This window comes from Macadamia integrifolia, unplaced genomic scaffold, assembly GCF_013358625.1.
Source record: "Macadamia integrifolia cultivar HAES 741 unplaced genomic scaffold, SCU_Mint_v3 scaffold3497, whole genome shotgun sequence".
NCBI lineage: Eukaryota > Viridiplantae > Streptophyta > Magnoliopsida > Proteales > Proteaceae > Macadamia > Macadamia integrifolia.
The window spans coordinates 1-13,163 of record NW_024869553.1 but is presented as its reverse complement, the minus strand read 5'-3'; the positions used below and the strand labels follow the sequence as shown (position 1 = coordinate 13,163).

At 39.5% G+C, this 13,163-nt stretch overlaps 1 protein-coding gene across 1 annotated transcript; it reads right to left on the bottom strand.

Moving 5' to 3' along the window:
• Positions 1–3,688: 3,688 nt before the first annotated feature.
• Positions 3,689–13,025, bottom strand: LOC122068174 (alpha-glucan phosphorylase, H isozyme-like). The gene is made up of 15 exons (XM_042632040.1): positions 12,948–13,025; positions 12,601–12,838; positions 11,348–11,527; positions 10,665–10,841; positions 10,498–10,583; positions 10,150–10,339; positions 9,658–9,750; positions 8,412–8,596; positions 8,152–8,269; positions 7,939–8,067; positions 6,464–6,682; positions 6,177–6,380; positions 5,167–5,325; positions 4,554–4,817; positions 3,689–3,907 (listed from the first exon to the last, which is right to left on the bottom strand). Exons 2-15 carry the CDS (start codon positions 12,808–12,810, stop codon positions 3,713–3,715), a joined length of 2,409 nt encoding a protein of 802 aa, XP_042487974.1. The 5' UTR covers positions 12,811–12,838; positions 12,948–13,025; the 3' UTR covers positions 3,689–3,712.
• Between the last annotated feature and the right edge of the window lie 138 nt (positions 13,026–13,163).

Genomic DNA, 13,163 nt, shown 5'->3' with positions numbered 1-13,163 from the left:
TCACGTTATTATATTTCATTTATTGATGACTTCAGTCGATTTACTTGGTTGTTTCCTATTACAAATCGATCGGATGCTCTCTCTACTTTTATTGCATTCTCCAAATTTATCCATAATTTTTTTAACTGTACCATCAAGATTTTCCAATCTGATGGTGCTCTTGAGTATCAGGCTTTTGATTCCTTCTTTAAGGAACATGGGATTCTACATCAATATTCCTGTCCCCATACCTCTGAACAGTATGGTAGGGCTGAACGGAAACATCGCCATGTGGTGAAAACCGGCCTAACCTTGCTTTCCCGTGCCAACCATCCTGTGGAATTTTGGGAATTGGCTTTTGAGACTGCTGCATTTTTAATTAACAGACTGCCTACCCCTGTGCTTAAATCCCGATCCCCCTTTCAGGTACTCTATGGATCTGCACCAGACTACAAGATTCTTTGTACCTACGAGTGTGCATGCTATCCTTGGCTCCGCCCTTACAACCGACACAAATTGGAGCTTCGATCAACTCAATGCATATTCATTGGGTACAGTAACCATCATAAGGGGTATAGATGCTTTGATCCAGCCACTGGCCGCATATACATATCCAAGCATGTTACATTTGACGAGAGCATATTCCCATCCATCATACAAAACCCCCCCCCCACACCTATAACACCTTCTCCCCCGGCTATCATCCATACCACCGGCCCTCCCATTTACCCCTGCACAGCCTCCCCTCCCCCTCTTCCTCTTGTAACACCTCCTATTAATTCCCCACCACAACCTTCACAACCTCCACCACCCAGACCATACACCCCAACCGTAACCCCCAATCATCCCATGGTCACACGCCTTCGAGCGGGCATCACCAAGCCGAACCCCAAACTCACCCTCATCTCCACCAAACACCCCATTCCTCATGCTCTCCTTGCCACCCTACCACCCTCAGATGAGCCGACCTCATTCACCACTGCTCAAAAGGAATCTCACTGGAGAGCTGCTATAAGTGATGAGTTTAATGCTCTCATGCGAAATGGAACTTGGACATTGGTGCCTCCTCGTCCTTCTAAGAACATTGTTGCCAATAAATGGGTGTATCGGATCAAACGCCACTCTAACGGTACCATAGCTCATTACAAAGCTCATCTGGTAGCAAACGGCTTTCATCAATGAGAAGGGATAGACTACTTCGATACATCTAGTCCTGTGGTCAAGCTCACGACAATCAGGGTTGTTCTCTCCATTGCAGTCTCACAGGGCTGGGCTCTTCAGCAATTAGATGTCAAAAATGCTTTTCTTAATGGCACACTACAAGAGCAGGTCTACATGGCTCAGCTGTAAGGCTTTGTCGATCCCAATTTTCCCAATCATGCATGCCATCTGAAACGCGCCCTATATGGTCTCAAATAGGCTCCTCGCATGTGGTCTCATCGTCTAGGCGTTTTCTTGACATCCATTGGGTTCACCTCATCACCCTCTGATAGTGCTCTCTATGTTCACACATCCTCAAAACATCTGTACATTCTGGTCTATGTTGACGACATCAGTCATTGGCACCAGTTCACCACACTGGGCAATGAGTTTGCCATCACTGACTTGGGCAATCTCCATTTCTTTCTCGGTATTGAAGCACACCGAAACACTGATGGCCTGTATCTTACTCAATCCAAGTACATCCACCATCTTCTTTGTAAGGCAACCATGGATGGTGCTAAACCCATGCCCATGCCCATGCCCATGCCTAGCTCCACCACAGCTCTGTCCAAAACTACCGGTTCACCATTTGATGACCCTACTCTCTCGCAGCATTGTGGGTGCCCTCCAGTACCTCACACTCACATGTCTAGACATTGCATTCTCTGTCAACAAAGTATGCCAGTCCATGCATTCGCCAACCACAAAGCACTGGGTTGATGTGAAACGCATCTTGTGATACCTAAGGGGGTGTTTGGTTCGCTAAATCTTTGGGATGACATTCTTTAGAATCATAATTCTTAATTTTTGGAGTTGTTTGGTTCCACTAGGATGACCCTCATAAGTGAGCATCCTACTTCCCATGAATGACCATATTACAAAGGATGTGTTCCAAATCTGAGTTTACCTCAACACTTAAATTCAGATTTGAGCAACCTTTTTACCACCTAGTATAAAACGAGAAAGCTGACAGATGTGCTCTACGGAAGCCAATATCTCAACCCGCGAGAAACATGTACTAGTCTCAAGGCAACCAAATGATTTTTCAGAAAGAAACATAATTCAAAAGAATGTCTATCAAAAGATTGACATTCATATCTGATACATACACCATTTGATTTACCGAACCAAACACCCCCTAAAGGACTCCATCACCCTTGGAATTCTAATCAGGCACTCATCATCCCTTCAACTTCATGCATATACTGATGCCGACTGGGCTGGTTGCCCTGATGATCGTCGATCCACGAGTGGCTACTGCATTTACTTAGGTCCTAATTTGGTGTCATGGAGTTCCAACAAGCAACACACTGTGGCCCGCTCCTCCACAGAGTCTGAATACAAGGGCCTTGCCAACGCTGCCGTTGAACTATCATGGCTTCGTCAACTGTTGCTTGATCTTGGAATATCATCTTCTCCGCCAATACTCTATTGTGACAATATTGGTGCCACCTATTTGGCATCCAATCCTTTGTTCCATGCACGTACCAAGCATATAGAAATTGATTTTCACTTCGTACGTGAGCAAGTTGCCAGTGGTCGTCTCTGCATATGATTTGTTGCTAGTCTAGACCAGATTGCTGACATAATGACAAAAGGACTGCTAGCTCCACGGTTCAACGCTCTTAGGGACAAGCTCACCATCCGCTCACGGCACTTCACTTGCGGGGGCGTATTACGAATATTCCCTCCAAAGGAGAAGTCCCCACGTCAAGGGACTCTCTCCCATGCAATGTCTCCAACCCATTTGGTTATGAAGATAAGGGATCCATCTCTCCCACATGTGATATAACACCTGTACAATAGAGTTCTATTCAAACTCTACATCTTGTAACCGCAACTTGTATATGACTGATATATAAATGAATATACAACAACCCTATCGTCTGATATGGGGAAAACACCAAACCACAGCTCTCTATAATTCTATCTTTTAGAAAAGAGCATTGCATTAAGAATACATTGCGAAACAACAGAATTCTCATAATTCTACAGAAAATATAAAATAAACCCCTCAAAGTCAATCAAGAATTTTGTGTTCCAATTTCCGATTAAGTTATGCACTTTGATGGCTGGGAAGGTATGGAAAATTGTGTTTCATACACATTACCAACCGGCCCATTAGGGCTGGTCTGGAATCATTCTAGGCTAGTCCAAGCCTCAGCAGGCCTAACGTTTGAAGCAGTAAAAAATGGGAGGATTCAAAATATAATAGAAAATAAAGATTTCTTTATAGGATAACAAAGGTCAGAAAAGACCACTTAACTCTGGGAGAAAGTGGAGTGGGCATTAAATGCTCATCATTATGACTTAATCACGCTTGCACCTCGGTAGGAAATATTGGCCCAAAGGTTCTGGAAGCCCAAATGATTCCAGCAAGACTTAAATTTTATCAAAAGATTTAATAGTATAATCTACCACAAAATACCCATGCAGAGGCCAAGAGGTCACACACACCCGACATCATGAGGAACAGCACACAATGAAGAAACCGCCATAAGAAAATAGAAAAGAAAGGTTTATGTTTTCCTTACTTGTAAGCTTCATCCACCTTTTCCTGAGCTTCCATATAGCTTGGGAAGTCGTGACCAACGAGAAAATAATCACCACGCCCATACCCACTGTTACCTTCCAAAGACTCAAGGAGTGGGTTATAGTCATAGCTTCCAAATGCACCACTCCTAACAAATTTCTTTGCCTCTTCAAACCGTGGATCTGGCTTAAACTACACAATCAGCAAGGACTAAGGTCAGATCATGGAAAAAAAATCTCTAGAATGCATGGATGATGTGTCCTGTTTGTATTACTGACATGTATGAACTGGTGCCTCAACTTGATTTTAATGAAAAAATAATATGTGAAATGCAAATGAGGCTGAAAACACAAAAAGAAGAGCCTACTCATCTATTGCCAGCATGTTTAAGGATTAGAGTAACAATCATGAGGCAGTAAGCCGCACCCTGATTTTACTTCTATAAACATGGACGGTATGCACAATATTCAAATTCCACTATGTTAGCATATTACCGAATATATCCTGATTAAAGTGCAGTAATGTTTCCTCTGACAACCCATGGCAAAGGAAGGCAGTAAGGCACCACAAAATGTATATACATGTACGGCAACCAAAGGACTGCTAAATATTTCTGGAAAAAAGAATTACTTCTGTGAATGGACAATATGACAGACTAAGAGGAGGTCTGAGTTGGCTTGCAAATCAGTGACTGCCTTCTTTAATATTTTAAATGAATTGAGTCAATAGGAATGCTTTTCAACTTAGTATGAACACAAGGACCACTGTCAACTGCAGAAACCTAAAGCTGCAGGTGAGGAGGATTGTATATTTACAGTAGCAAATTGCAGCATATTACCAGTCCATTTTCTCGCTCTTTGCGTAGCCTGGGGACTTCGTCTGCTTCGGCACCAAAAAGGAAGAAATTTTCTTTCCCGATTTCTTCTCTGATTTCCACATTGGCCCCATCCAGTGTTCCAATTATGAGGCAACCATTGAGGGCGAATTTCATGTTGCTCGTGCCACTTGCCTCCATGCCCGCTGTGCTGATGTGCTGTGACAGCTCACTTCCTGGAATCAGCAATTCTGCCACAGATACATTGTAATTTGGAATGAAAACAACCTGAAAGTTCACAAGAATTAGAAAAACATCAACCTGATTGTAGGAATGGTAATTTATAGGTTACAGCAATTAATGATCAATGCTGATGAAAATTTTGGGGTAAAGGGTGGCCCAGTAACTCCAAAAAGGCAGATACAAGGAGTACTTAAAATTTGATGAAGTGACCTCATCCATCATGAATAACCGAGGTTGACTCCTCTGTAACAGAAAAGCTTTATTCTCCTTTGTATGTAAAAGAGAGCAAGGTCACCAGCAAATGACTGTAAATATTGGAAAGAAAAGAAATTCTAATACAAAAGCAAGTCAATCAAGCATTAATTCCCAGAAATGCAATATGAGATATTTCTACCTTCAAATAGTCATTGACCTCAGGATCAGTGTTGACAACATCACCGACATCATTCACCAGCTTCACAATTGTTTTGGCATTTGTATATGTTGCAAATGCTTTGCCCCCAATCATGATAGTGCGTGGAGTTGTTTTCTTCCTTTCTTCAGGGCTCATCTCCTGTAAAAGATCAGTTCCAACATAAGCCTCTTAGATACATCCACCCAAAATATGCTAAATGAAAGATGCCTCAGAATTGGAATTTTCAAGTTATGTAAATGAAATTTTATCCTCCGTCCTGTGTTTATACATAAACCCATTTTAAAAGTTGAAAAGAGGCACCTACAGGTTAATATCATAATCTAAAAACAGAAAAAATCATACAACAAATTATCAATCTAGTGCAAACCAGATAAAATCATTTTCTCCCAATAGAAAGCACTGGCAACCAACATGGACTCCTTGCTTGGATAGTTCATCTACAAGAGAATCTTATGTTCCAGGCATTCATGAGAACAATGTGTTCAATGAATGGTAAGAGCCTCAAAATGAAACGGGGAAATGCCAACGATGTGAGCCAGCTAATGACTATGGTAGAATGTCCCTCAAAAATCTAGTTCTGTAAACCCTGTGATGAAGCCAAACCAAGACTTATTTAAGTGCGCAAATCTTCAACCTCATGGGTCTCCCAAGCCATAGGCCCTCCTGAACTATATCTAAGAGAACCCTCTACACCTACAAGTATAGAAACCATCGAGGTTGAGCTTGATGCCTTCCCTAATGCACCCCCAGTGCCAGGGTGAGTTGAAGGCTGGATAATCCCATTCTATATTAGAATGTTGGGACCAAAGGATAGGAACCAATGGAGAAGTAACAACTATAAAGCACGATATGTTTTATGAGCCTTCATTTTTGCTTATATATGATTATAACATATTCTAAAAACAATCTATTCATAGAAAGGGATCCAAAAAACAAAAAAGATAACCATAGATAATATACAATTATATGGGCAACAAAGCTTCCCATACCTTTAATTTCTTGTATCTGTAAATTGCACCCAGAATGTTCATCAACTGTCTCTTATATTCGTGGATGCGCTTAACTTGTATGTCGAAAAGGCTGTTCGGGTCAATGCTCACACCTGTCACTTGCAAAACATACTGTGCCAGACGCTGTTTGTTAGCCATCTTGGCAGTTGCCCACTCAGCATGCAACTCCTCATTGTCAGCAAACTGTCACGCATTAGTCAGTGAACAAATGTGTCATTACAATAAGCATTTGATAACGAGGGAAACAAAATATTTTAAACATATACCTGGCGAAGCTCTGAAAGAAGGTCAAGATTGGTAGCCCATTCGTCAGTTTTTAACCATTTTGTGATTATATTACTCAATTCAGGGCTGCAAAAACGGAGCCATCGGCGAGGAGTGACACCATTGGTTTTATTCTGAAACTTGGCCGGCCATATAGAAACATAGTCTACAAACAATTCTGATTTTAAGATCTGACTATGTAACTCTGCCACTCCATTTACCTACAGAAAAATGTACAGAGAATTTATTTTGAAATAAATATTAATTGAGAAAAAACTCAAGAGACTCTTTATTTCTACTATTTTCCCACAGAGGCAGAATGTTAAAAGACCAGAAGATACCAAAAGGATATTGGATGATAATGTTTATTCATGGCTATGGTTTGATATGACCGACTACGGCTAAAAGCCCAGAGGAACCACTCTCCCTGGCGATGGGGTTGCAGGTTTTGGTCGTATGAGCTCATTCTTGATTGAATTTGTGAAGAAATATGAAAATTTCCTCAACCAGATCTCATTTACTGAATTTTTAGTAACATGTCTAATTGTAGGTTAAATTCTTTTCAAAATGAAAAGTAGTATACAATACAGGACTAAAGTTTCCTTGGTGGCCGAGGAGAGCATTTTCTACATGGCCCCTCTTTTTTTTTTTCACGTTGCATGAACAGATTGGGCCCAAATATTGGGAACAGGTAGACTCAAGGTTCCCTGCTCACATGTCAAGTTTCAGTTCAAATGGATTTGCCAAGTGTCAAAATGAAGCATTGAAAATTCAGAACTACAGAGAAGGTGCACAGGCTATTGAGGGGGTGCATGGACATAGATGGGAGGCATGTTGATTTGAGTCTAAAATTCGCCACATGGCCTATCCAGACCTTTGAATGATAGGAATTGCCACATATCATGCCACAACAGAAATGAGGCCGACTATGGCGACAAGCTTGTCTACACTGCGAGTGTAAAGGCCTTTTTGCCATATACTATCCTATGAAATTGGTTAAATACCATGTGATGATGAACATACTTTTACAGATTAGCCATCTCCAAAAGCCTAGGAAAATGTTGTTCATTAAATCAAAGGCAGTTTGCAACCTCAAAATGACAGATACATTTCATTAGGACATAGAATGGAGCAGGCCAGATCAAGGATCCGCCCTGATCTGCATTATCCAATCCAATCTGGACTTGGGTCCCAATATCAAATCTTCCTTAAATAATTCAGTTAGTTGGACTCCGAAATGGACCTGGATTAGTAGAGTGGCAATGTATCTTTTATATAAATTAAGCAAAGATTATATCCATATTGGGACCATTCAGTGGTAAATAGGATATAGGATCAGATCTATATGATTTGATCCAGTTAAGCCCTATCTCTGATTCTCAAGAAAGAACGCTTTTTGTTTGTATTACATTATTTCTTGAAATGCAATAAAAAGGAGAAAAAAATGGCCAGTTTCACATTTTAACAAATATCTTACCGTGTGTGAGGATACCACACATAAATTTGCCATCCGCACAACTGGCTTCTGGGGATTATTGTCCAAGATGCACAAGCTATTGAGCTTACTCTCAAGATCTGGTTGGGTGGAACGTACCATGGCCATGAACTGAAAGGGGGAAAAGTCACCACTCAATTCAGCATATAAAGATTATAGATATGGAATACATAACAAAAGGGGGTGGAATTATACTCGCTTATCTATTTCTTCTATGATCTCCATGTGGCGAGGGAGAAGCTTCCACATTACAGACTGTGACCATTTCTCTAGTGCTTCAGGAAGCACCGTGTGATTGGTATAAGCAATAGTCCTGTTCAAAGAAAATCATCCATTACATTGTGAGCAACCAGTAACAACATGAATATATATGCTGAAAGTTAACTCCAAGATTGCACAGTGTCAGTAAATCAGTGCTCTGTACTCTTAAAAGAAGATGGAACTAATCAATGCACCTAGTTGTTATGTCCCAAGCTTCATCCCATCCAAGCCCTTCATCATCCATTAGTAGCCGCATCAATTCTGGAATTGCTAGAGTTGGATGTGTATCATTCAGTTGTACTGCAACCTTGCTAGGAAACTCAGACCACTGCCATGAGCCTTTTTCAGCTCTCCTCTCCTTAAATCGAAAAATGATGTCCTGTAACCATTTCAAGAAAGATCTGAACCGTTAACTTTGCTATAAGATGTATGGAATAAAAATCCCATAACAACTCATGGCTAACCACTATCTGAAGAATAACATACTGGTAAGTATTGCTTTGGAAGTTTAAGGTACAGATACTTCATAGGACTTGGAAAGTGGCATAATAAGACACTGAAAATATCTAGAACTACTGAGCAGGTGCATCCCAATGCTTAGATGCCAAACTGGTGAATAACAATTCAAGGGAGGATATATGACTGATTTGAGTCGGAAATTTAACACATTGACAATCCAGACCATTGCCTAGATTGCTACATCACCCTACCACGTGGCAGAACTAGGTGAGCAGCCCACAGATACCCTATTGGGTGGTCCTGTCCATAAATTCTTTTGCCATACTAAAATTATTAAACAAAAGATATTGGACAACTGACGGGGTGAAAAACTTTAAGTGTTGATTATAAATCATATTTCTTTACCTTTATGTCACATGCGTCAGGATCTAGTTAGGTTTATTGGCAATACAATTCAGAGAAAATAAATAAATAAATAACTTTGACAAAAATAACCCTCCCAACTCAACTGAGGCAGAGTCAATGATTGGAAGACAATTCAGCTTGTCTCGGTCTAACTCAAATCAAAGTTTATGCCTTAATAGGTCTTGTCTTAGTTTGAAACACTACCTGGTTAGACTCTAATTTTAACCCAACTTAGTAAGTTGCTTAGGTCAAGATCTGGTACCTTGAGTTAGTGAAGTTTTTACTAATGGTAGATGCGTCACATCACCTAGGTTAAGGTACAGTGTGGACATGTTTCTTGGTAGGTATCGACACGGAATTTACGATTAAATATAGAGCTGAATGCAGAATATAAATTGCACAGGGTGTATTTTCGGAACTAAGTTTGCACTTTACAAAGTCAAATTAACAATTAAAATCCCTCAATATTTGCAGGAATTTTCTTTCCTTCTTTGGTTAAAATTTCAAAGAGAAGCTATAAGGAATCAGGAATATATTGTTAGAGAAGGCAGGGACACAGTAAAAAGAACTAAATACCTGAAGTGAAGCACTGCAGAGGAAAAATTGTTGCTTTAATCGTAAAAGCTTTCCATTTTCTGTAGCATCTCCAGGATATAGAACTGCACAAATCTGCAATACCAAACTTTGATATATTGCATAAAACATTGACTAATATAGATGTAACCAAGTAAACATGATTAAATGCGAATACGTGTGGTGTGGAACTAACTCTTTCAAACCTTAATAACAGAAAAATTATAGAATTTAGCAAACAAGTTTCCATTATAAATTTGAGGAGAATGGGACCTTTAATAGGAATTGAAAACCATATAAACACAACACGATTAAAATGCACTTTGCTTTTGTTGCAGGAACAGCTGGCTTACTACTTAGATCCTGAATGTTGACACCACATGCCTCGGTTTGAAACCCATTCTCATCATATTACCAACGAAACAACACCACCCATAACTAAAGGGACCAAATGGCTGTACTAGTAGCTTTTGTACCAGGCCAACAGTAACTAACCTGCTGAGCTGTAGAATGAAGTTGAGCAGCAGACTCATATTGTCCATCGTTAAATTGGAATAGATTGAAATCTTCAGCCCCAGCTTTTGCTTCCCATAGACGAAGACTAATGGTGTTCTTGGTTTTGTATCCTGGAATGGGCACATCATAAGCGAGAGCTTGAATAACCTCTCCCCCAACCAACTTTCGACTGTCATTCATTTAAAAGAAAGCATCAAGAAAGAGTACATAGATATGGATGTTTTTTATTCCAAAAATTGAGGAGAACAAGAGAGATAATATTGATCCTAGAAAGTAGAATAAGGTTCAAATTCTTCTCAACACTTGCATAAAGGCAGTGATGCTTACGATCCAGTAGGAGAGACCTCCACATGACCAAAAAACTTGATAGGATATATGATGTCATGCCTCACAATTTCCCATGGACTGAACTTCTGCACAATTCCCACCAAACGTACGAAGTAAAGTATAAATGAAAAAAGAAAATTCTTAACAGAACTTGCATCCAAACAAACCTCGAGCCAATCCTCTGCAGTTTCTTCTTGGCCCTCCTTGGTAATCCTCTGCTTGAACAGTCCATATCTGTATCGTAAACCATATCCCCATGCAGGCAAATTTAGTGTAGCCATGGAGTCCAGAAAGCATGATGCGAGCCTCCCTAGACCACCATTGCCAAGGGCTGCATCTTTCTCCTACAAAAAGGGAAACTAACTAAATTAATGAGCAAATCGGATGGTGCAAGTTAATCACTGGACAGTTGTGTTATCAGATGGTCTCTCTAGAAACAAGTCCCAACAAGACAATACATTTTCAACGTTATACGTGAACAGACACAAAGATGAGATCCTCACTGCAATGCAACCATGCAAATGCAGGTCCAACCCAAGCTTACCCCAGAAAATAGAACCCCGACAAATCAATGCAATCATATACAAGGAAACTTTACTTTTAGATTTTTCACAGTATGAAACATCGCAAGAGGAAATAATATCCATCAGCATCCAAAATTTTCAATAATTTCTCATAAATACTCCCATGGGATTGGCCCAATAATCTGACCCTCATAAGGAAACATCATAACATGAAGAAGAAACTGAAAACCTCTTTGATGGAACTCTCTGTAAATATGCAAATGCAGAAAATAAGTTCTTTAACAACCCAATTATTCCATGCAAAGAGTTAAAATAATACTGGATACCTGTTCAGTAATGTTCTCGAGTTCATGTCCCAACATAATCAAAGCATCAGCATATGCATCTTGAATGTCCAAATTCCCAATTGCATTGGTTAGAGCACGGCCTTGAAGATACTCCATTGACAGATAGTATGTTTGTTTTGGATCAACTTTGTGAAAATGAAAGTAGGTTTCATTCCATTGCTGCAGAAGAAAATAACGAAGAAACACGTAAGGCTTCATCCCAAAACCAAACCATTATAATATGCTTGGTAAAATTCCTGTGTTGTTATAGGTGAACAAAGAAATGCTAAAATTGACTTTTGTAGCTCCAGGCTTAACCTAAGAAATAACTCAAGATGGTTTTTTCCCATAAGGAAGAAAATAAAAACAAGATGAAGAAATGAAGATGGTTGACATCTTAATAATATCCAAGTATTATGCTCGATGTTCCAGTCCTGGGCTTCATGATACTTCTGTGTTACCAGGATAAAAGCATGAAAACCATAAATACTTTAAAAAGAATAGTATGAAAGAAGAGGATTTCCCAATTAATTCCAACACTGGACACTTATTTGCGAAATATATTAACAATATGTTTTAATTCATTTTCTTCTTCTACACACATTATATATGTGTGAGCCATAGTTTCATGATAATGGTATGCATACCTGCAGCAGATTCTCTCAGCTTGCAGGCATAACAAAAAAATTCCCAACCTGCAATTTGTCACATCTGATGGGGTACAAAAACTACGATATTGGTTATCATGAAAAATGAAAAACTACGCTGGTGAACACAGAGGCCTTGAAATCCTTTTGTGGAGATTTTCCCACATGGCAGATAAGGTGAACCCCCAAATGGGTCCACGTCTCACAATCCTCCATGCACATAAAAAGTTTCTAGGAGTTCATTACTTGGCATTATTAATTTAAAACACAAGAAAGTTCATAATTTCATAATGGAAAAGTGATGAACATGTATGCCAAAGGACTTCGGAGGTTAAGGTTGGAAAATCTCTTATCCCTGCAGGCATCAAAGCCTCACCAGTAATCAAAAAATAAACAGTTCCCTCAAACATTTCCAAATTTATGTTTGGATACATTTGGCATCTCAAGGAAGCAAAACTACCGAAATCTGATTCCCAATAAAAGAGGCATGATGTAGAAATTGAAAAATATACAGCTGTGTTTGGTATGTATTCCAAACACAGCCTGCAAGAAAGAAGAATAAGCTTGAAACAAGGAGTAGATTCTCTAGGATTTCAAAAGGCTCACTTGTATGAGACGATCACGAACACTCTCTGCTGTTGCATAGTATGCTTGTTCTGGATCAAACTTGAAAAGAGAAAAATGAGGGCTGTATTGTGCATGATAATTGATATTGGCAGCAATATCTGATGGTTCTTCTGTCAAGGGATGTGCTACTGCCAGGACTTTTGTTGAAATTCCGGGAGCAGGACCATTGGCTTTTTCAGTAGTTGCCATCTTAAGTTCTCCTAGCAATTCAGTGGATCTGCCAACAGCGGAAGAAATCTTAGTTAATTCTTTATACTTTATATAGTGAATCTAGCAATAGAAGAAAGTGCATGTACAAAAGAGACATAGAAAATCAGAATTTTTACACTCTTTTCAACCGGTAATCGGAGAGATGTCACCTGAAAGGAAGATTGCCAATACATAAAGGAAACTGTACGTGATCAGAACCTCAATTATCTTTTCTAGGCGAATATAACTGAACCATTTAACTTTTTTAAATGAAAAAATACATTGAAACTAGAATCATAATAGGAAAAAAAATATGTAAAATGTGGAATAAATTTTTTTTTTTTGGGGGGGGG

Excerpts from the sequence above, each read along its gene's own strand:
- LOC122068174 (XM_042632040.1), bottom strand. The coding sequence starts at position 12,810 with ATGGCAACTACTGAAAAAGCCAATGGTCCTGCTCCCGGAATTTCAACA. Across the intron at positions 11,528-12,600 it reads TTCGTGATCGTCTCATACAA|CAATGGAATGAAACCTACTT; the intron begins GTGAGCCTTTTG and ends TTTCTTCTGCAG. Across the intron at positions 3,908-4,553 it reads AAGAGCGAGAAAATGGACTG|TTTAAGCCAGATCCACGGTT; the intron begins GTAATATGCTGC and ends CTGATTGTGTAG.